This window comes from Arachis stenosperma, chromosome 2 (assembly GCF_014773155.1).
Source record: "Arachis stenosperma cultivar V10309 chromosome 2, arast.V10309.gnm1.PFL2, whole genome shotgun sequence".
NCBI classification, from domain to species: Eukaryota; Viridiplantae; Streptophyta; class Magnoliopsida; order Fabales; family Fabaceae; genus Arachis; species Arachis stenosperma.
The window spans coordinates 36,300,855-36,325,989 of NC_080378.1; the positions used below are offsets into that span (position 1 = coordinate 36,300,855).

Consider the following 25,135-nt stretch of genomic DNA (forward strand, 5'->3'; position numbering starts at 1 on the left):
GAAGGGTGCATATGTATATGTAAATATATACTATTTGAATTATGAATCTGGCTAAAGAAAAGAATGAATGTTGCATCTGAGTACTCTTTCTCGAAAGTGCGATCCTAGGAGATGGTGGAAGGTGAGGATCCTCTTCTTTGTTCCTCTTGGAATTGTAAAATCACCCTAGCGAGATGGTAGGAGGTTAGCATCCCCTCCTTTGTTCCTCTTGGGCATATGAGAACGTACCTCTTGTAGACGCAACGGTTGTGGTTTCGCCCCACTTCTCTAGGTTGGTTAGTATAAAGGCTCCCCAGTTAGACGCAAGGGTTGTGGTTTCACCCCAGTTGCTCCGGATTATGATGAGTTATGTATAAAAGAGCAATTATATGATGAGTAAGTAATGAATGATTATGAAATGTTAATGAATGAATATGGAATGATTATCTGAGATACGAGTTTTCCTGGGTAAAGTACCGTGGCTTGCCACCACATGTTCCAAGTTGAGACTCGATACTCTGTTGACCCTACGTCGTAAGGGTCATCGGGCACGTATGAATAACCGGGAATGGTACCCCCATTGAGCAATTTGATATGTGTGTGTGTGTGTGTGTGTGTGTGTGTGTGTGTGTGAAATAGCTATGCATAGACTCTTGGGGATGCGCGACTAGGAACAGTCCAGGGTTTAGCAGCCGGACTTGTCGGGTTGGATTGATAACTGACAGATGAGACTCATCAGCCATAGGACAGGCATGCATCATATGCATATTGTTTGAATTGCTTGCTTGTGCATTATTGCCTAAGTGATTATACCATGCTATTTTTTATATTTGCTATCTGCATTACTTGTATTCTACCTGTGTTTGCCATTGTCTGCTTGTTTGTTTTTGTAATTTCACCGGAGATGGAAGAACGGAGGAAAGGCAGAGAGATTTAGGATTCTAGTTCAGTTTTAGTTAGATTTAAGGAATTAGTTTAGTTTAGAAAGCCTTAGAGAACCACCCTGATTCATGGATTCTGTTTTAGTTCTTTAAGGTTTATAATCTGAATGTCAGCATTCTAGTATTGCCTCTGGCATTCCCAAGACCTTATATTTTATGTGCATATCACTTTTACCATGCTGAGAACCCCCAGCTCTCATTCCATACAATGTTGTGTTTTTTAGATGCAGGTCGAGAAGCACCTCGCTAGGCGTCTGGAGTTCTCTGCAGCGAAGTGGGATTTTTGGTTTTATACTTTTGTCAGAGTTGCGCTTTTAATTTTGCGATTTGTTTCACCTAATCTTCAAGGCTCCTAGTATACTACCTTCCTTTGACTATTATACGTATTTATATTTTATTTTTATAGGTCATAGCGCCTCGCCACCTCTGTTTTACATCCTAGATGTAAAGTTCTGTGTGGTAGGGTATTACACCACGATCCTTGTATCTTACCCAATGCACATAATCAACTAAATCACAATCCACCATCAACATATATCATTCAACGTTATCCTAGGGCAATTAACCTAGGTTTTTACATAGTGTTACATGGTGCCTATCCGAAATTAAGACCCATATCTTCATTGACAACAGTCTCAACCTCGGAAACCCTTCTCCAGCAATTTCAACGTCCACTCGTTCAAGCTTCACTAACTCCACACCAAAGCGATCCTTGAATCAATTCCGCGCTAAATTGCACCAAATTAATCCATACATGCGCTATTTCATCTAATCACAAGATTTTCATATAATTCAAACTAAGTTCATAACTCAACTCGGGCAAAACAAAGAGGAAGGTTCCCTTATCTTATTTCTCGTAGCCTTGAATTGAAATCCCGCTAGAACTCAAGATTGAGCCTCCCCTAAACATAAAAAATTTGAAAATTTTCTCATTACCCAAACCAAAATACAAAATTGAAAGAGACATGGAGAATGGGGCACGGATTTTGAATTTCTTACCACAATGGTTATATAGAATCAAAGAGCATGACGAGTGTGATGCGTGGCCACAAACGGGTCTTCGATCGGAGCTACAATTTGGTGTGGGAGGACTAATTTGCCCTATTTTAAAAAGTTACACGTTTTGGTCTAAGAGGACTAATATGTCCTATTTTGAAAAGTTACATGCCACGTGTGCTCCGTAACGGCCAGGTCAGCACCACAGGAACCACGTCAGACTTTTCCGTCGGGTTCAATGGAGTCACTTCAACGGAGGGGTAAATTTGTCCACGTTTTGAAAAGATCAGGGACATAAATGTATTTTCTAATCCTTAGGGACTAAAATGTCCGCGAAAAAAAAGGTCAAGAACCTATTTGACCTTTACTCTAAAAAAATTAACTTTTCTCTTTATCAAAAACTATTTTATCGTTCTTATTTATTACACAACTTTAAAAGAAGTACTTTTATGATAACTTTTCAAATACAAAATAACTTATTTATAATCTGCTTTTAATATAAGTCCTTATATTTAAAAATTTTTTTAAAAGAACTTAATTAAGTTGTTTATCCAAACTGGCCTAAGTAATGATCATCCTACAAAAATTAAACATCAAGCTAAATTATGATAATCAAATACTTAAACATGGATGATTAAAAATTAGAAATAATTATTGTCACAATAAAAGAAAAACAATCAAAGGCTGGTGGTCGTCTAAATCATATTTAAAAAAATTTTTAAAAGAACTTAATTAAGTTGTTTATCCAAACTGGCCTAAGTAATGATCATCCTACAAAAATTAAACATCAAGCTAAATTATGATAATCAAATACTTAAACATGGATGATTAAAAATTAGAAATAATTATTGTCACAATAAAAGAAAAACAATCAAAGGCTGGTGGTCGTCTAAATCATATTTAAGCACAATAAATTGTTATCCTTAAATTTATTTGAATCTAACAGGGTCACTTTGCAGGGTTACTTTTGTTCATCCATCCCCCAACAATATCTCATTAGTATCAATTTTCACTATAGTTAGTCTAAGGCTTCATAAAGAAATTGTAGAGATGATCCAATTAAATTTGCCGTTCCTAAAACCTCTTAATCACCTTACCCTTCAAAATCATTTTGTTGTTTCTCTACTTTCCTATAAAACGATTTTCGAGTCTTGAGTACCTAAAACTAAAAGAACTATATAATTTAAATAGAGCAATACAGTTAATTAATTTCTAGCACTCTAAAATGCTAGAAGTATATGAAATATATGAAATGGAGATACCATGTGTATATTGCATGCGACCCAGTAAAGACAAGTGTGACAGTCAAAGGTATAAATTCAAGGAAGAAAGTTTTAACAAAGATAATAATTTAGATACAATTTAAAGTATTCAAGCATACATTCAAATTAAAATTCCATCTTTGAGTCACGTCTTAAATGTAATTGAAAATTTAAAATTCCTAGGATTCCCACAGCACCTTTGTCACGTTCTCTTCTTGCTAATTTCATAACCCATTCTTGCTACATCTGGACAATCCTGTGACCGACCAACAACACTAATCCATTTTAAATTTCCAGATCACTGGTGCCAATAATTAATAAAGCTTAATTGCTTGAATTCCTAATAAATAGAGAATAACTCCAAGTCCAACTATTGAAAACATTCAAATAAACAATTAATTAACTAGATATGAACTAAGTAAAACACAGATCCCAACATTAGAGCTTGATGATTGTATTAGATTCTGATTTATGAACCGCGGCTTCTCTGATTCTATCCACAAATTGCACAATAGAAAAAATTAAAACCCTAGATTAAAGGGAACCAAAATAATCAAAATAGAAGGAATGAAATTGATATATTGATTTGAGAATAAGAATGAGAATTGAAACGGATCAAATGACTCATTTTTAATGAGAAGAGAAGATTGAAGGACATTGAGAAAAGGAGAGTGAAGCATGCTGAGAAGAAGAGAGTAAAGGGAGTTGATGAGAGAATTAGAAGCGCTGAATTTTTGTTTACTCGCTGCGTTGCGTGGTGCTTTGGCGGACGTGTAGCATTTGTTACGTATCTGATTTGAATTGTTAATGTATACGTATAATAATATAGTGGCTAATTTATTTTTGTAATTTTAATATGTTTGGATATAAAAAAAGTCGGATTGTTGTGGCACATCATGCTGCTCCGGCTTCACACCCTGCGGCAAGCAAACCCCCCCCCCCCTGTTTGGATATAAAATATTAAGATTTATAATACTTAAATTTCACATAAGAATAACCATCATCCATTACTAATAACACAAAATATTAATTGTATATGATAATCGGGCCACCAGGCCGAGTTCGAGTGGCCTGAGCTATGACCCGGACCCGACCCGAAATAATGATTAAGTCTATTTTTGAGACTTTTATCCGGCTCTAAACCCGGTGAAATCACACCAAATTATCACCTAAAGTGTTCGGGGCCGGACCGGCCCATGCACACCCCTAATTTATACCTAGATATCCTTTGGCTAACCAATATAATGTTAACATGTTAAAATAATAAAGTTGCATTTAAAAGCATGAAATACAGATATGGTCAATAAAAAGAGGAAAAAAAGGAAGAAAGAACGAAATAGAAGTTACAACTAGAAGTGGACATAAATATATCTGATTTAGCAAGCACTCATGCCATCATTATTCAATGATCATCCCGAATGACAAAATTATACAAGGTTTAGTACAATACAACATGTGAGCCAAACTGTTCTACAGTTCTGTTGATGGCTGGATTGTAATGAATCCAGATCAATATATAATGTGGAATCAAATTTAAAGAAAAGAAATGGAGGAAAGCTGATCAATATATAATGTGGAATCAAATTTAAAGAAAAGAAATGGAGGAAAGCTCTTGCATGATCATTTAAAGAAAAGAAATGGAGGAAAGCTCTTGCATGATCATCACAATTTAGTGTTCTGCAGAAACTTTCATGCCCATCAATATTTTGCATTATGAGATTGATATTACTTTCCAATCAATTATGGCACATGAAATGGGTCACATTGGATGAATGCTGGCTGTTTTGGTTAACATCTTTTGGGTGGTTCCATAGCAAAGGTTCCTTATCCAAGCATTGAACTAATCAATATCTGGTAATGGCATTCTCCAATAGTTCCATGAGTTGTAGTCCTCCTGTAATGTGTATTGTTAGATACTATTGAGGATATATTTAAATTAATTAAAGGGATTTGCTATGGTATCCTTTATATAAGGGTATGGATACCTTTATTTAATCAATGGTTAAGATTCATTTTCAAGTTCTTTTAAATTTTAAAAATTAATTTAAAAATAATTAATAAGACATGGAACAATTTCATAACCACATACAATAAAGATACTGATACGCTATAATTTTATGGGTACCATATTAGTCCCCTTAAATTGTATCTAGAATCTGTTGTGAACTCATTAGTCATCTAACTGAGGAAATAAATCCTAGAATTCCAAATTTCTAGCATATTCCATAGTGTTTATGTTATTAATTTTCTTGTTAGTGAACTTGCAGTTGTACTAATAATCCTGAGAGTTTAATTTTAATGCACTAATTACAATACCATCCAATTAGATAATTGTGTTTGTATTACTTTTTAAGATAATTGGTTAAGAAAATTTTGCTAATGTGACAACACATGATCCATGTCTATGTAAATTGATTGACAATAACAATCCATAAAAATTAGATCCATACTCATATTTGACCTAATCATTTGTATAAACATAAGTATTAGGCTAGTGGTTTGAAATCAAGCATTCTAGGAATGATATATTCAGTGTTATATGTGTATTATCTTTCTATTATCTTTAATCACAGATTCTCAGCAATGAAAATTCACTACCTTTGAATTTTTTCCTTTTAAAAGAAAAAAAAAACCAGAGATTCATGATTCTTCAGCTTATAAAAGTTAGACGTTCAAAATTTTTGACAGTAGAAGTTCAAAATTTCCATCAATTGGGAGTTGGAGATGATTGATATGTCTAACCTGTTCAACAAGCGAAGTAGGGGGAAACATGTCATTCACAAGTGTGTGTAACGATGTATACGATTTTGTACTGATACGACTAATCGCCACCTCACCCTGTAAAATTTTTCATACGCATTTTGTTGGTGCCAAGGGAAAAACAAAACAAATACTAGTTGTCATTAATATTAACCAGGGATGAATACCTTGGGGTTAATAATGAATATCTTGCCTTTGGGAATTCCAATCTTTAGGTAACTAAGTTCATCAGTGTCTCGATTACCAAACCCGGCATAGAATGGATTATAGTCTGGAGGGAAAAGTCTTCTGATGTCCTGCAAAGACAAGATTTTAGAAGATGCCTTCTAATAGTGTTTTGACCAAGTTTTCATGTTCTGACAGTTACCTCCAAACAAGCTATCTTGAATTCATGTGGTGCTCTTCTTATCACTTCCATCAGCGAAGGGTAAAATACAATAGAACAAGTCAGTCAAATCTAGAATCAATTTCCAGGAAGAAAAAACAGGCTATGATAAACAACAAATTGTAAAAGATAATAGATTTCGACGGGTGATGGGTGAAAGCATACAATACATAAATCTTTGGTTTAATTTGTTGCTGGCCCCATGTTTCACCAATATTTTTTAATTAGAACCTTTCAGTTTGGAAGTTTGTAATTGAGTTCTTATACTGGATAAAAGTTTTTAATAAGGTCCTTACTAATTGTTATCTTTCAGGGGGGAAAAGTACTCAACAATCCTACAAGAATATTTTGTATTTTTTTAACAAAAATAAAAACAGTTACCAAGGACCTAATTGAAAATTTTATATAATATAGATACTCAATAGATTAATTGTAAAGAACTATTACAAACAGTTAGCTATTACAAACTTTCAAATTGTAAAGAATTAATTGAAAATTTGCAAAAACTATATGGACCAATAGAATAATTAAGTCCAAATCTTTCCACATATTAATAAAAATAAATAGCAGGCGGTCAATTATTTTCACAATTGAGCTCACAAGGATATATGTAGTCACTCAGTTTATCAAACTACTTTTAATGAATTGACTACCCCCAAAATAGTCCTAAAAAGTAAGAGATAGTCCCTCTTGTCAAGTTGCTCCATTATACACTACGGTATGACCAGTTTAGTAGTTTTCGTTCATAAATATGGCATCATTTGATTAATCTTTTTCCAAAACATTATAGTGAAATTTATTGATTAATGAAAAAGACATTACACTGCCATCTTTTGGAAATTGTTAAGGAGTAACATATCAGGAACGGAAATAATGATGCAATGTAACAAGCCACATCATGGGGTTAGAGATCTGACAGAGAGACTAAATTGTCTTTAGCTTTTTCAAAGTTCATGGATTAATTGTCTTTCAACAGGGACTAATTTATATGAATATGAAAATAAATGCAGACCACTTTGAGGGTTTACAAGTTATATTGCATCTATGATCTATCTATAACATTCTTATGAAATATGATTCCCTCAACCAAAAAAAAGGTAAAAAAACTGGGAAATGTAATTTTATGTTTGTTTCAGTTTGATGATGTTGACACCAATATGCAAGTCTTCGAATAGGAGCGATCAAATAAAGCACAACAGTCCATTGGCAGACAGCAAACTCATTAACGTCACACAACCAACAAATGGGAACATAATAATCTTCTAGTATCTCATGCACATTGCAACCTTAACAAATCTCGTTATAGATAAGCCTCACCTTCTCGGAAAAGTGATGGAAATAAACCATCTGGTGAAATAACAACAGGTCCATTTGGTAGGGTTTTCCCATCCTGCGAATACACAAAACTCCTAAATTAAGCTACAGAAGTATTATTTACATTGATCACTGGATTGTTAAGAGGCTGAACCCCAGAAAAACAAATATACCAATCAGAAAAAAAAACTATCTTTACTTAGCTATATTACATTTGTGTAATCTAGCCATTTTGCTTATCCCCCTTTACTAGCCATTAACAAGTACATGAAAACTGGGAAGGGAGTTCATTAGACTTAAAGCATAGGGCTGAATTTGAAAATAGACAAGGATGTTAATATTGAGCCTCAATTCTCAAAAGGGTATCAAAACGAGATCAACATTCCTTTACAAGACTGAAGGGTGAATGAAAGTTGATGTTGAAATGTCTTAACCAACTCATATTGTATTATAGATTGATTTCGGAATACAGTTATTGTAGAAACGAAGATTAATTCCTTTATTGAAAACAAGTTTCTTCTGTTCGCAAAAAATCAGGTTGTTTAAATACCTGCTTTATGTTAAGCAAGAAGTTCCGGGTTAGATATGCTTGTACAATCGCACGGGCACTCAGAAATAGTAGCTGGTATCCATTTTCCTGCCACAGAATCCGGTGAGCTATAATTAAACATTAAGCTAAAATATACAGATCAATGCATACTAGTTATGATTATAAGTTTATAACATCATGCATACTAGGATGCATTTTACATTAAATAACATTAAATACATTGAAAATAATCATGGTGTTACGTTAGCATTTACCTTCTAATGAAATGACATATAAGCAAAATCCTAATCACAAATCAAATAACAATAATATTAGTAATAACTATTAATTTTGGATTTTTAGTGACAAGTGAACATCAAACTAGTGAAATATTTAAAGGAAGTAAGGTAGCATAGAAGATTTCAAATAATGACAATAAAAATATATATACTTTTATCCTAATTAGTAGTAGTTAGTATACATATGAATAATATAAAGGGGACTAGGGTTCAGTAACTCCTTTTTTATGTCTCTTAATATATAAACTGTTTATCATATACACCCATGTTGGCCAAATTTCTAAAAAAGCAACAACCCTTGCTTTCATATACATCAGCTTTAACAATGCTGCCAGCCGATATAGTTCAAGAAAGTTGTTCTAAAATTAGTTGAAAGTCATTGAACTTAATATTTGATTTACATTTTAATTTTCTTAAACAAGTATTAAATTATCTTTTGAAATTTACACTAAATTGTAAAAATATGGATTGAACCATATTTTTACAATTTAGTAAAGTAGAAAGAAATCCGTAAATGGCATATAGTCACAAAAGCCGACCATATCCTATTTGAACCATTTCAGTTAGATGGCTATATATAACAGCCATCACCACACTATCCTTCTGATCAAATGTGCTTGCTAAACTGAGCAAATCACACCTGAACAGACTTCAGCCTTGTCTGATCAATATCAATTCTGAGCTCAGAGAAGGTTTCCAACCCCTTCTGTATTATCCAAGGGATATAACTTTGGGGGAATTTTTTATCTTTTAAAGAAGTGTGTTTATATCATGCAACAAGCACTTACAACATACAGCTTACCTAATCCTTACTATAAAATATCCAAGAAGTAAATTTAAGTTACTTGGTAGACAAATTTTCTGATCTTTGTGAATCATGTATAATGTGTTGAGAAGGAAATTGTAACAGAAACATAACTAAGCAGCAATGAAACAACCGTAGAAATTGCTTTGTAAAGAGACATCCTTGGAAGATCTGTTGCTATTATTAACCATGTTACAATACCAATGTCAAAACCGAATATGTATGTAAGCAGAAACATGTGCTTACCTTAATGGCAGAGAAAAGCCTTGCTACTCCAGATTGTGTCCAATCTCTGCCAACTAAGGGCATGAATTGCCCCAAAACATCAGACCTAAAAAGAAAATTAAATAAAAGAAAAAACTAAGATGCTGATAGTGATTCTCAAGATATAATATCACTCTTTGTTCTATTCCCTCTATGTTTCTTCTTTAAATCAACATTCAATAAGATATGTCTATCTAGGCATAACAGCATATGCAGTCATATTCAGCATTCTTTTCTTTTTCATCAACATATAGCAAAGGGAAAAATTGGCATAGGCGAATGGTGCTAGAAAAGATAACCAAAAAGTTAAAACAAACATCACTAATAAATCAAAGGAGTAGGAGAATTTTACATAGAATTCACATAGATTAGAAGCTTTGTTTCATTTATAAGTATACTTAACACACAATAAGCTTACTCCAAATTTGACTTGAAGAAGACAAATAACTACCAATTTGAAACAACATATTCAACATTGAGATCCTACACCCCTCTTATTTTTTCTCATGTAAAAAGTCTTGAAAGCATCAAGGATTACAAAAAATTAAATAATACATGGATAAAGGGATTTCATTTAGAATAAATTTCAATTCAAATGTGGAACAGTAGAAATAGTCAGGTAATCCCATCTCAAGATTAAAAGAATATTTAGTAGCCTAAGCAGAAATATTAGTCCATACTTGGTAATAGTTCCATCAACATCTGAAATCACAATTCTTGTGTTCCACTTCCACAAATATATGTGAGCATCAACCTGTTATGTAATTAAATTTCTCTCAAATAAACAAAAACGAACCACTGAACAGGGCTTTATATGACAAATTTGAAAGTCTATGAATAGTGAAACCTGTTGTGTTCCGAGAACCCTTGTAGAGAAACTGAAGGTTACCAAATTTTGACCATCTTTAAGATCCAAGGATGCTATCTGCTCATTAGTCGGAACATTTGTCCTTACAAATTGCTTACGAGAAATTCCCTGGGTACCAGAAGGCTCTACAAGTGTGGACTCGGAATCCAAAAACACGTCTTCATTCGAGTCATTGCTAGTAGAGTGCTCAAGAGTCTTGACCTTTCTAAAAGGTATTGGCCACAGTCTCCATCTTCGTCCAGATGACGATGACCCAGGCTCATCATCTTTAGACTTCAGCGAGTAATCTTGTTCCACATTAATTGTATCTTTTGGCTCAACAGGTAAATCTAAACCATAGGCAGCAATTCCAAGAACAATAGGAGCAGCCTTTTCCCATGTCAAGTACCTCTCTTTAAACTTGATAATAAGATTTTGATTCTTAATTATCGATGGCGCAGAGCATGTAAAGTCCTCTGCAGAAACACGATGTGCTTCAAACACTTCCGCAGCAGCTTCCAAACCCATACCCACCTTAAGTTCATGACCACAAAGTGAGATCTCAAATCCTGCGAATTATGAGATTAATGAAATTAAATTAATAAACCATTAATGCTAAATCAAGAATTTCCTATTCAAGTGGAACTGTTTTGCAGCATATGACATACCCAAACCCGAATGACTTTGGTCCCCTTTATCTGAAGTGTCTCTATCGGGTTCCACTACCTCACTTTTATCACTAATATCTTCAAGTGCAGGGGCTTGTTGACTCTCATCTACACCACCATTAGAGCTCAACATGCAATCGTGTCCATTGTTCTGTTCAGTACCAATAGCAACAGAACAAGGGCCAGAACTAATCTCAACTTCTCCAGATGCATTATTGTCAACCTCTGGAAGCTGCAATACTGAATTTGGTGATCCATGGCCATTCGATGAAGTAGAACCAGTAGATAACTCTTCTTGATGTTGTATAAAGCTCTTTTGTTTAATTCGATCATCAGCTGGAAAACATGCATTAGATCCCTCTGGTGAAATTTGAAAAGTGACATTTCCACCTTGCCGAGATAAATTTAGTGGCCCCAAACAGCTTTTGGAAACCTTCTGTGTCACAATAGCAGATCCAACCATTTCTGAATCAGCTTGCATTTTAAGATCATCTTCTTTTAAACCCGAGGGCTCCTGGGCATGAGAAATATGTTGTTCATCATGTTGACAAACTTCTGGCTGGAGTTGAGAAGTAATATCGTCACCATTAGTGTCGCATCTTGAATCATCACCATTAGCGTCGCATCTTGGCGTGCCATCAGCTTTTGTAGCATCCAGCTGACCAATATAATTAGCAGCCCAAGAATTTTCACCAGAAATAAGCTCTTCATTGCCTTCACATATGTCAGCCTCTTCACCCGGGCCAAGATGAAATTGAGGGGTTTTTAACTGCAGATTCTCCTCATTCTGCTCCGACTCTGAGATAGGGGCCGTCAATACATGGCCATCAACAACCAAGACCATCTCTGGATGGGAACCCTGTGAATCAACAAAATTCTCTCCCTCTAGACTATCATACGCATTGGAATATTCTGAGAAGTCAACTGAATCAGCGAGAGATGATTGATCTTCTTGGTATTCATAAAATCTCCGATCACCTTCAGATTCGGCCCTTTGAATTGCTCCAGAGACACCATTTTCTCTTTTCAACTTAAGCACCCCAGAATCCGAGATGCTATGATCAAGTCTATGGCCATTAGGCAAAAAACCGTTACTATTATTATTAGAACCTACAGCATCCGCATTTGAGTCGATTCCTTTGTCATCATCCACCTCCTTCACAAAATAAGCCTCCCCAGAATTATCAAGATACATATGAAAGCTGGCTTCATCACCATTAACATTTATCCGAACAATCTTTTCGGCGCCTTTGAGAACACCCTGAAACTTACCAAACCGAACATACCAAGGTGTGCTCCGGAAGGTCCCATCTTGCTGCTGAACAACAATCACATCAACAGCACCACCAAAAGGGTGAAAAGGGGTAGCAACTGAGTACACACCTTGTGTTATCAAGCTTCCAACTTTGCCTACCACATTCATTTTCTTGTGAAAGAAGCTCAAAAAACACAACCCAAAGTTCAAGCCTCACTTTCAATCTAAAACTAAACTCAAACCATATCAGCAAATCATTCCTTCAACCTTTGTTACTTTTAAAGTTACTATAGTTCTTTGATCAACAATATCATTCGCTGCATGGCATAAATGAACAAAACCAACATAAATAAATTTTAAAATTAACAACTAAAAACAGATTAAACAAACAGATATCGTGGGTTTAATACTTAAAAATCTTAAACCACGAAACTCTTTTTCCTTAACATGATAACAAATATCGAAAATCAAAGCTGAAAACAAAAATCAACTCGGACAAAAAATAAATAAAAATTATGAAAAAAAAACTTACAAATTCCGACTATTAAAAAATGAAGAAAACCAATCTCGGAGCCACAGAAAATCGATGGCGAATTTCAAAATTTCGGAATGGTGCTCTCGAATTCTTCTACTACCGTTCTTGATGATGCTAATTCTCCTCCTCCTCTTACTCCTTGGTGGTTTTCAATTTTTCGTGTGGAGACTTCACACTTCAAAGTACCAAGTTCTGGAGGATTTGGAGACTGGAATTAAAAAAAGAAAAAAAGAAAAAGAAAATGAAGGGGAAAAAAATGAGAAAAGAAAAACAAGGTTTAAGAGACCAACACCTCACTCTCCAAACGCAATTAAATAGTTATTCCCACACTCAAAGTCTCCTCCTAACTAATCCATATTTTTCCAACCATGTTACAAGAAAAAATACCTGTGCAGATAACAGTATAAAAATACGAATACAAATTAAAAAAAGTACGAACCGTATATGGGGGCTTTTTCGTAATATCATTTGTTTTCTTGGTCCTGAAATTTTGAAACTCGGAATAAATGGGAACACCGACCACCTCGTCTGGCTCTTGTGGAAGTGTAATTAAAATTCGGGGAAAACAAAGAAGTTTCCGCTGAAATTACGAAAGCGTCCCTGGTGGGATAATTTGTGTATTTTTTGTTTGGTTTAATTAATTTTGGGATCTATGAGAATGAAATGGTTTATTCTCGCTCTCGTTTCGGAATATTACTTGGCTTATTAGTTGGGAAATTTTGGCAATTTTTTATTGCGCACGCGTTGACCACGTGACTGATGCATTTAGGTAGGTGATTGTTTAAGGGAGAACAGGGAAAAGGCAGATGAGAAGGAGAATAAAAGCTTGGTTTAGTGAGTGACGTGTGGGCAACTGGGCATGCCGTATTAATATGTCATGCAAAAGTTGCTGACCTAAAGAAGGAAACTTCTCTCACATAAAATTCTAAAAAAAAAATAGATTAATATTTAAATTCGTTTCAAAAGATAATTTATTTTTTGAATTCATTTTAAAAAATTTTATTAATCATATTTATTTTTGAAAGGTAGAATTATAATTATTTTTATTTTAGTATTATTTTTATCTATTAATATAAAATTTAGATAGTAACATTGAGGTTATTCAAATGTCAATTGTATGTTTGACCATTATTCATGTCATCTGTTGTTGTTTTAATGGCATGTCTATCACGATGAATGACCCATATCCTTAGCAGAGGTCTTGGCTGATGTATGCATTATATGTACGAATGCACATTCTTTCAAATGTATTAAAACAGCAATATTTCAATTATTTTAACCGTTAATTTAAATTATAAAAAATATATATCTTCGATGCATTAGGATTGTGGGACGCCGACTTAATAACTCATTAATACGGTGTCATAGGACTAGACAATTACTTTTTTTTTTGGTTTGGTAGCTCTCGTTTATCTGCAAGGTGACGACCTGTGAATCGCTGCATACTATATAATATATATTAATTAAAACCAATAGTTAAAACAATTGAAACAGCAGTATTTTTGATATATTTAAAATTTTTCCTATATGTATATTTACATGTCAATGTGAAAGAGCAAAACCTTTAACCTACTTCAGTTTAGGGGTATATTAGTATATATGATATTTGTATATAGATGTTTGTTATGGTGTTTAAAAGGTATTGTTTAATTACTAAAATAGGTAAAATAATTAATTCTAAATTTAAAAGTATAAAAATTAAAAATTTTTAAATATTTTAAAGTTACTATTAAAGATAATTTAGGCAAAAGTTAGACACCAAACAAAAGACACCATAGAATTGCCCTCGTATGTATATATGTATTTATCATTACATGTCAATGTGAAAGAGCATATAATCTTTAACCTACTACATTAAAAGGGATCGCAAAATGGGTTATCCATCCGTTAAGGTGTGCCCAAAACAAGGTAAGTCGGTCCATCCTGCCAAACCAATACAGGCCAACAATTATAAATTGTCCCATTAAATGGTGGGCTGGTGGCCGGGTTGGCGGACTGTCCATCTACTCTTTTTTTTTTTGTTTTAAAATCTAAATATAATAATATAATATGCATTTTCAATAAATTTCCAACTTTAACCTCCATGAAGTTATCCATTAGACCATTATAGAATTCATCTTCCGAATTCCTGAAAAAAAAAAAAAAGAAAGCAACAAAGCTTATTACTAGTAGTTAAGGTTCTGAAAATCGAACCGATCAATAAATCGGTAAGGTGACTGGTTTAACAGTTCAACGATTCAACCGAGGTTCAATTAGAGTTCAACCGGTTTAATTAAATATAAAATAAAATTTTTATAATTAGTAACCATCACAAACACAAACACAAACACAAACTTGCACAAATTAAATACAATCAACAACTAAATATGAATTATTAACAAAAATTTATACAATTTCTAATCACATCAGCAAACCAGCATACATACAATTTTAGAACACAATCAACATTTAACAATTACATCCAGAAATTTAAAAGACAAACTTAAAAATTAAAAGATACATGCAATTTCAGAACACAATCAACATTTAACAATTACATCCAGAAATTTAGAAGACAAACTCAGAAGTTAGAATCCATTACAATTGGACAATAAAATCAAAAATCAACAAAAAATTAACAAAAAATCATCAACAATCAACAAAATTATTTCAGAAAAATTAACTCAAAGCTAGAAAAATTAACTCAGTTAGAAGGACAATGGACTTCAACAACTGTCGGAGGATGAAGGTAAAAGCAAGGGTTGCTACTGTGAGTAAGCAACCGTGGGAGAGATATAGAGAGCTTGAAGAGAGAGATGCGACGGCGAGAAGAGCTCCGAGCGTGGTGATGGCGAGAAGAGGGCCGACCTGTAGAGACCACTTCTGGGGGTGATGGCACGATGACAGAGACACAAGTTCAGAACGACTGAAAACGACGAAGACAGAGGAGGGATTGATGACCAGGGCAGAGATGGCGATGCAAACAGTAGCTCTGCGCAGATCTGGCGAGATTGGAGCCAAGCTGACAGCGAGGGAGGAACGTCGCCGGAGATGAGGATCGAGCAACCACGAGCAGGCGACGAGAATAGGGCGAGGAGAAGATGAACGTTGAGCGACGACAGCACCCTCCCGCTGAGGAGAAGAGTTCGGCGTTGAAGAGTGGATGGTGGCTGGGTGCTGCTGTGGAAAAAGGGTTAGGGTTGGGTTCACCTTTGAGTCAGAGAAACAAAGGGAAGATGGTGGCTGCAGCTTCCAAGGGGGTTTGGGGCTAGATTCTTCTCTAGAGATCGAATTTCAGAAAGGAAGGGAGGGGTGGGATGATGGTATGGGATAGCGGTTAGGGTTTCCATCTTCAGGGGTATATTTTTCATATATATATATAAAACACCAAAAACGGCGACGTTTTAAGTCTAGTCCTGAACCGAAAACCCTTAAAAAACTCGACCGGTTCTGGCAGTTCACCGGTTAACCGCTGACGTTATGATTTTTGCTAGTAAAGAATTTTATAAAAATAGTCGTGTTGTAGATATAGATTCTAAACCAACAGAAATCCCTTCGTGCAAATATTTTGGTTGTCACAAGTAACAAACCCCTTTAAAATTGATAACCGAGTATTTAAACCTCGGGTCGTCTTCTCAAGGAACTGCAGGGAAGTATGTTCTTATTATTGGTTATGGAGATTGTAAATTTGGGGTTTCAAGAATGAGGAACAAGTATGACAAACAAATTAAATGGCAATTAAAAATAAACAAATAACTGTAAAATAAACTTTTGGCAAGGTATGAGAAATTGGAAGTCCAGACTTTGTTATCCTTATCAATAATAATGAAAGTTGAATCTTAATTCCACTTAGTTGACCTTTACTAAAGCAAAGGAAAGTCAAGCGACTAATTAGTTTGATCTTCGAATCCTATTTATTTCATAAGAAAAGGTTGGGATTATTGAAGTTTAATTCAATTAGCAAAGATAACAATTATCAATTATATTAAGTTGAGATAACTCCTGAGTTACTGATTTCCTAACCAAAACCAAAAGGGGAAAAAGTAAATCTACTGGAATAAAAATATCTTCAAATCGGAAGCAACAATAACATAAATAAAAGAAAGCAATCATTAAATCTGAAAATACCTCAAATAACATTAATTTAAATAATAATCTGTAGCATAAAAGAATTTATAGATTAAATGGCAAAAGTAAATAATCAACTAAAGTAATTGAATGAATAAAAGTGAAAAGGAAGCTTAAAGTAAAGGAACATTAAACCTGGGATCGAGAGTCACTCCTAAAACTAAGAGAAGTCCTAAATCCTAATCCTAAGAAAGAGAGGAGAGAACCTCTCTCAAAACTAAATTTAAATCATGGAAAGTAACTAAATTGTGAGCTCCCTTTGAATGGATGCATTCCCACACTTTATAACCTCTAATCTGTGCTTTCTGTACTTGGATCTGGGCCAAAAGGACTTCAGAAATTGCTGGGAGCATTTTCTGTAATTTATGGTGCGTGGCCTCTGTCACGCGTCTGTGTGGGTCATGCGGTCGCGTCATCTGGAGTTTTCCTTGTCACGCGGTCGCGTCAGTCATGCGGCCGCGTCGTATGCGATTCGCTCAAGGTGCGCGGTCGCGTCAGTCATGCGGCCGCGTTGCTGCTTCTTCGCTCTTGGCACGCAGTCGCATCGTCCATTGAATTGCGTGGATGCCAGTTTTTTCCAAAACTCCGTTTTGCGCTTTCCTTCCATTTTTGTATGTTTCCTTTTCCATCCTTTAAGTCATTCCTGCCTTAGAAGATCTGAAACTACTCAACACATTAGTCACAGCATCGAATGGAAATAAAGGTAATTAAAATAATTAATTTTAAAGCATAGAAAACATGTTTTTCACATACATCACATAATAAGGAAGGAAAAGTAAAACCATGCAATTAATATGAATAAGTGGGTGAAGGATTGAATAAATCACTCAAACTAAGCACAAAATATATCACAAAATATGGGTTTATCAACCTCCCCACACTTAAACAATAGCATGTCCTCATGCTAAATCCAAGGTAAAGAGTAAGGTAAGGTTAAAGTGGTGGAATCTCATGCAATGCAATCTATGAATGCAACTAAATGTAGAATGCTTCTACCTACTTAGTTAAAAGAAAATAAATTCTCCAAGACAAATATGAATCAAATTCCACTAATTCAAATTATACAATAAAAGACAAGTAAACTTGTAAGAAGATAGCTTATGAAAGCAGGGAACATAAAATCAAGCATTGAACCCTCTCTGGTTGTGTATATCACTCTAACTCTCAAGTGTCTAGGGTCAATCACTCTACTCTTCCCTATTCATGCTTTCTAAACTTTGTTCTTTACCTAACCAATCAACAATGTTTAATATACCAATGCAAACATCATGAGGTCTTTTCCAAGGTTGTAATGGGGCTAAGGTGAAGGTAAGGGTATATATAAGGCTAAGTGAGCTAGTGAAGTGAATCCTTGAGTAGTCTAAGATCTCACCTGACATATACATACTCTATAAAAATTTTAAAATTATACTTAGCTTCCCATAATTTTCCCACTTTTTATCACATACTCATGTACCAATTTTATTTTGATTTTACTTCCATGTGCATTGATTTCTCTACTAAACTTATTATTGGGGTAATTTTGTCCCCTTATTCATAAATTTTTTTTTAAATCATAAAAGCAAACATAACTTATCAATGCACATGGATTTTCCATTATTCTTCTATTTTGGTTTTTCATGAGTAGGTTCCCAAATTCCCAATGTTCAAATAAATTAGAAACATGATACATTCCCTTATTAACCCATGTTCCCACAGTTTTTCCACACTTAATTGATGCACAATTTCTATCTTAAGCTAACCAAGGATTCAACTTGAGATTTTTTTATTTTGTTTTTCCGCTTAAGGCTAGTAATGTGATTATAAAATAAGACGGGATTTAAAGGCTCAAGGGGGCTAACAAGGGTGATGTAAAAGGTAGGCCAATTTGGGATAAGTGAGCTAGAATCAAACAATGGCCTCAATCACTTGCAAGCATATAAATATATTAAACATTGGACATATAGACTGAAACAAAGCAAAGATTGCAATCATAGAGAGAAAAACACACAAGAATAAAAATTTTATGGTTAAGTAATGTAACCATGTAAATAAGCTCAAAATCTCACAGGTTGTGTGTTCTTTGGCTCAAAAACTATGTTCCAAATACAACTTCAAACAAATTTAACACATAGAAAATTTTTTTAATTTTTTTAATTTAAATTAGTGAAATTTTTCAAAAATAGGATCTTAAAAGAAATTTATTATTTTAACCAAGTAGTAACTAAATGCATAAAATCAAACAAATATGCAAATGAAACAATGAACTAACAAATAAAATAAAATATTGGTGTTGAAATAGGAAATAACTAACCCCTGGAGATCGGTATCGACCTCCCCACACTTAAAGAATGCACTGTCCTCGGTGCTTGCTGAGATGTGCAGGTGAACGGGTGGTTCCAACTGATGCTTTTCTTCAAGGATTGTGCAGATGGACTTATTTGTCTCCCCTCTTAGAAGTTCCTCTCCTTTCCCGTCTTCGGTGGCCAGCCTGAAAGAAGAGAAAAAGAAGAACAGTAACCCAGAGATAAAGATAAGAACATAAATAAAATATGGGTGTTAATGTCAAATAATAGAGGTCTCAATTACATGGTAGCTACAACATGCAAGTGAGGAAACAATAGAAGCACATGGCATACTAGTGGTGCAAAATTTTGCAACAATTAGGGAGAGTGTGGGTAAGGAGAGGTAATATAAATTCATGTCAATGCAAAATTAATACAAGTATAAAAGATAGGCATTGATTTAAATAATATTACCTAACCAGAATAAAACAAGTCACTAAGCACCCAAAATAATTCAAGAGAAGATGCAACAGTTAAATAAGAAAATTTTAACACCAAAGAAAAAATAATGAAATTAGAAAAGAAAACAAAAATATGCACAAAATTAAGATGCAATGAATGAGATATGCAAATAAATTAAGTAAAATAAAATAAAAGATAAGAAGAATGAGAAGGGAAAGAAGGGAAGAAGGAGTAAGTAAGAAAGGACGAAAATAGAATAAGAAAAGATAGAAAAATTAGGGTTAGATAAGAAATGATAAGAAAATTGGCACTGATCTGAATAGGTTGTGCGACGCTGGCGACGCGGTCGCGTGGTTGACGTGGCCGCGTGGGGCGCAATAAGTTCAAGCGATGTGGACGCGTGGGGCACGCGGTCGTATGGCCGGGGTGAAATGGGGGTTGAAGCGATCGCTTAGCTGACGCGATCGCATGGGATTGGTAAATAGTGAATGGCACGATCGCGTAGGCAACGCGATCGTGTCGCTGGAAATTGTGCAAAACGCACAATTCCAGCGTCGCTTCAGCGCAACTCTCTGTCTCCTTTGGGGTGGTGTGCTATCCACGCGACGCGATCGCGTCGCTCACGCTGTCGCATGGGATTAGTGTTTGTGCATGTAACGCGATCGCGTCAGGGACGCGACCGCGTGGTTCATTTTGTGCGAAACGCACAATGGCCACACGATTCTAGCCCAACTTTCTAGGCATTGGATCTTTACGCCGATTTCCAGGTCACGCGACCGCGTGGATGACGCGGACGCGTGGAAGGTGTTTTGTCACAACTGACGCGATCGCATGATCGATGCGGTCGCGTCGCACGCCCTTTCTCTCTCTCTCTCTCTCTTTTTTTATGCAGGTATGTAATTATGCAGTATGCAGTGCTAAATGCAAATGTTATGAATAGCATCTAGGTTCAATAGAAATAAACAATATAAAATAAACAAAAACGAAATAAAATGGAAACAGGAATGATCATACCATGGTGGGCTGTCTCCCACCTAGCACTTTTAGTTAAAGTCCTTAAGTTGGACATTGGATGAGCTTCCTGCTATGGTGGCTTATGCTTGAATTCGTCCAGAAATTTCCACCAGTGCTTGGAATGCCAGTAGCCTTCGGGATCCCAAACTAGGCGCAGAAAGCCTTCAAGTAAGTTAAAGCAAATAACAAGACCCCAAGAGTGTTGATTGCCAGAATAAATTCCGGGGTCCCAAACCTTGCTTTTGCACCCGTCTTCTTGTTGAGCAATATTGTTCCATCCGGGTGGCAAGCAGTCTAAATTTTCACTGAAGCAGCCAAACAACTTCCTAGACCCATTCAGTTGAGCTCTACACCAACCTTTGCGTTTAAACTTAAAGTTTCCAACCATAATGAACCTTGCAGGACAATTCTTACCACTGACCATCTTCCTCTTACTCTTAATGCCACAAAGAGCTCTAAGTTGACCATCCGTCTCCAGTAGCCCATATTCAAGTGGGGTTAGAAAGCTAAGGGATATGAATTTTACCCACTTGAATGTTGTGAAGGATGATGGCAACTTAGGGGGAGGGGTCTCTAATAACTTTGGCAAGGTGATTTCAAGCTCCACTCCCTTGTGCTCTTTGACAACTTCCACCTCTTTGCAAACTTCTTTGATTTCAACCTCTTCCTCTTGGTAGCTTTTTTCTAATTCAAACTCTTCTTCATTACTTACCAAGGGCATGGGAGGTTGTGCTTCTTCTTCTTTAATTTCCATATCTTGATCAACCTCTTCCAAGTCTTCAACTATGATATGCCTTGGAGGTTGTACACCCTCATTAGCATCAATTTCAATCGCCTTGGAAGGAAGCTCTATGTCTTGACATTCCCATGGAGGTTCAGCATCTCCTAAGTCTTCAACCACTTCTTCTTCTTCAATAATTCCGGCTTCCTCCACTTGTTCCAGTACAAATTCGTGCTCTTTACTGTCAACCGGAGTTTCTAATGTCTCCTTCATGCTACGTTCTTCATTAGATTGTCCACATGAAGCCATGGGGGTTCCTTGAGTGTCCGAACGTCAGGAAGCCAATTGATTTATTGCTTGATTCAATTGATGAAGGGTTGCCTGAAATTGATCCACTGTTTTCTGGAAATGATCCCTTGACTCTTGTTGCGCTCGGCTATCATAAGTAGGATCATAGTGCTCTTGGATTGATGGATATGGAGATGGTGTATATTGAGGTGGTGGTTCTTGGGAGTAATTGGGGTGGTTCTATATATGGTTCATACGATTCATAGGGTGGTTGGTATGGTGGATATGGGTTAGGGTCATATGGAGGTGAATGGCGGAAAGGGGCTTGTGAGTGTGGTGGTTCAAAGTCATGTTGAGGATATCTATCATTTTGGTATGCATTGTAGAGTGGTCTTTGTCTGTGATATCTAGGAGGGTGTTGTTGCCTAAAGGGTTGATCAGATCCTCTTGGCTCCGTCCATCTTTGATTGCTTTGACCTTGATGCATATTCCTGTTATAGCTTCCTCTTCCTGCAACATAGTTATAACCAGACTCATAGCCAAAGGGGTGAGAGTTCATAGTAGTGAGATAAAATAAAAAGAAAAACTAACAAAAAGAAAGTATTTTGAAAAATATATAATTTTTGAAATTTTTTTTTTGAAAAATATTTACAATAACCAATAATAAGGCACACGTTTGCAATTCTCCGGCAACGGCGCCATTTTGACGTTAGGATTTTTGCTAGTAAAGAATTTTATAAAAATAGTCACGTTGTAGATATAGATTCTAAACCAACAGAAATCCCTTCGTGCAAACGTTTTGGTTGTCACAAGTAACAAACCCCTTTTAAATTGATAACCGAGTATTTAAACCTCGGGTCGTCTTCTCAAGGAACTGCAGGGAAGTATGTTCTTATTATTGGTTATGGAGATTGTAAATTTGGGATTTCAAGAATGAGGAACAAGTATGACAAACAAATTAAATGGCAATTAAAAATAAATAAATAACTGTAAAATAAACTTTTGGCAAGGTATGAGAAATTGGAAGTCCAGACTTAGTTATCCTTATCAATAATAATGAAAGTTGAATCTTAATTCCACTTAGTTGACCTTTACTAAAGCAAAGGAAAGTCAAGCGACTAATTAGTTTGATCTTCGAATCCTATTTATTTCCTAAGAAAAGGTTGGGATTATTGAAGTTCAATTCAATTAGCAAAGATAACAATTATCAATTATATTGAGTTGAGATAACTCCTGAGTTACTGATTTCTTAACCAAAGCCAAAAGGGGAAAAAGTAAATCTACTAGAATAAAAATGTCTTCAAATCGGAAGCAACAATAACATAAATAAAAGAAAGCAATTATTAAATCTGAAAATACCTCAAATAACATTAATTTAAATAATAATCTGTAGCATAAAAGAATTTATAGATTAAATGGCAAAAGTAAATAATCAACTAAAGTAATGGAATGAATAAAAGTGAAAGGGAAGCTTAAAGTAAAGGAACATTAAATCTGGGATCGAGAGTCACTCCTAAAACTAAGAGAAGTCCTAAATCCTAATCCTAAGAGAGAGAGGAGAGAACCTCTCTCAAAACTAAATCTAAATCATGGAAAGTAACTAAATTGCGAGCTCCCTTTGAATGGATGCATTCCCACACTTTATAACCTCTAATCTATGCTTTCTGTACTTGGATCTGGGCCAAAAGGGCTTCAGAAATCGCTGGGAGCGTTTTCTGTAATTTTTGGTGCGTGGCCTCTGTCACGCGTCCGCGTGGGTCATGCGGTCGCGTCATCTGGAGTTTTCCTTGTCACGTGGTCACGTCGGTCATGCGGCCGCGTCGTATGCGATTCGCTCAAGGTGCACAGTCGCGTCAGTCATGCGACCGCGTCGCTGCTTCTTCGCTCTTGGCACGCGGTCGCGTCGTCTATGCGATCACGTGGATGCCAGTTTTTTCCAAAACTCCGTTTTGCGCTTTCCTTCCATTTTTGTATGTTTCCTTTTCCATCCTTTAAGTCATTCCTGCCTTAGAAGATCTGAAACTACTCAACACACTAGTCACGGCATCGAATGGAAATAAAGGTAATTAAAATAATTAATTTTAAAGCATAGGAAACATGTTTTTCACATACATCACATAATAAGAAAAGGAAAGTAAAACCATGCAATTAATATGAATAAGTGGGTGAAGGATTGAATAAATCACTCAAACTAAGCACAAAATATATCACAAAATATGAGTTTATCAACCGCCGATCCAGCCAGTTTTCTGACCGATTTTTTACCAATCGGTTTTTATAGTCAACCGAACCGACCATATGTCCGGTTCCCGATTAACCCGGTTGAATCGGCCAATCCGGTTCGGTTTCAGAACTATGCTAGTAGTGCATGTCTTGTGCGATGTACCGGCTAAACCAAATTACTTTTATCAGTTAATATAATATATAGGTCACACTAAAATTATAATAACACATATACTATTATTGTTAAATTTTTTATTAGACATTGTCATATTGATGTGTGAGTATCTTATACCCTATTTCTAGTTGGTTTTATAATGTTTTTAGTTAGATTTTATTAAATTTTACTATATTTTAGTATAAATTTTATCTTTGGATACTATTTTGAGATTTTGTGGTATTTTTATGATTTTAGGTGAATTTTGGACGAATTTGGCAGAGTCTTGTGCAAAGACAAAGAAAGGATAGTAGATGTTGTCAACCCTAATCTCTTTGCATTCCAATGAGCATAACTTGAGCTATAGAGATTCAATTGACATGAACTTAATGGCGTTAGAAAGCTAACTTCCAGAGCTTTCCAACAATATATAATAGTCTATACTTTTTCTCTGGAATCACTGCCAAATTAGGTGCTAAACGCCAAGTCTGGCTGTTAACGCCCAATAAGGAGTAACTCCCAGCGCTGAACGCCCAAACTGGCGTTCAACGCCAGCCAGGGAGCAAGGGATCAGAACGCACTCCTCCCCTATGGGCATTCAATGCTCAGATTGGCACTGAATGCCAGTAAACAGCCGAAGCATTCACCAACTGGGCCCCCAAAGTGGATTTTAGCACTCTTTAGGATTATCTTATCTTACCTTTATAATTTTGAATTTAAAATAATATCTTTTCGGTTTAGCATTTATTATTTAAAGAGGAGATCACTTAGGTTTAAACACATTCAGATCTTCTTCCATACTTTTCAGAACTTATTTTCTTTGTAAAGTTATGAGCAACTAAACCTCCTGGTTAAGGTTAGGAGCTCTATTTATTTCAATGGATTAATATTGTTATTTTTCTATTTTAATCTATGTTTGATTCCATTCAAAGGTGTGACTCATTCTTAATCTTAATGAAACTAGGTGGAACGGAAGCATGACCTTTTTTTTACATGAGTTCTTGTGATATTCTGACCAAGGTCACTTGAGCTACAGCTTGAGCACACACCTCCTAGATGGCTA

General features: G+C 35.4%; 1 protein-coding gene across 2 annotated transcripts; it reads right to left on the reverse strand.

Moving 5' to 3' along the window:
* Positions 1-4,534: 4,534 nt before the first annotated feature.
* Positions 4,535-13,391, reverse strand: LOC130960910 (phosphatidate phosphatase PAH1-like). 2 transcript variants are annotated; one of them, XM_057886436.1, is made up of 12 exons: positions 13,279-13,391; positions 12,837-13,047; positions 11,050-12,621; positions 10,382-10,950; positions 10,215-10,288; positions 9,517-9,601; positions 8,188-8,274; positions 7,641-7,713; positions 6,306-6,349; positions 6,106-6,234; positions 5,921-6,016; positions 4,535-5,072 (listed from the first exon to the last, which is right to left on the reverse strand). In XM_057886436.1, the coding sequence occupies exons 3-12, from the start codon at positions 12,470-12,472 to the stop codon at positions 5,019-5,021; spliced, it is 2,634 nt and encodes an 877-aa protein (XP_057742419.1). In that variant the 5' UTR covers positions 12,473-12,621; positions 12,837-13,047; positions 13,279-13,391; the 3' UTR covers positions 4,535-5,018. The 2 variants fall into 2 exon arrangements, with proteins under 2 accessions (XP_057742419.1, XP_057742418.1); XM_057886435.1 differs by lacking the exon at positions 13,279-13,391 and having other exon boundaries at positions 12,837-13,153.
* Positions 13,392-25,135: the final 11,744 nt, after the last annotated feature.

What these genes read in the sequence shown, in the direction of transcription:
- LOC130960910 (XM_057886436.1), bottom strand. Translation starts at nt 12,472, where the DNA reads ATGAATGTGGTAGGCAAAGTTGGAAGCTTGATAACACAAGGTGTGTAC. An exon ending in TCTTGCTTAACATAAAGCAG is followed by an intron (nt 7,714 to 8,187) that starts GTATTTAAACAA and finishes GTGTATTCGCAG; the next exon opens with GATGGGAAAACCCTACCAAA. An exon ending in TCAAGATAGCTTGTTTGGAG is followed by an intron (nt 6,235 to 6,305) that starts GTAACTGTCAGA and finishes TTGTCTTTGCAG; the next exon opens with GACATCAGAAGACTTTTCCC.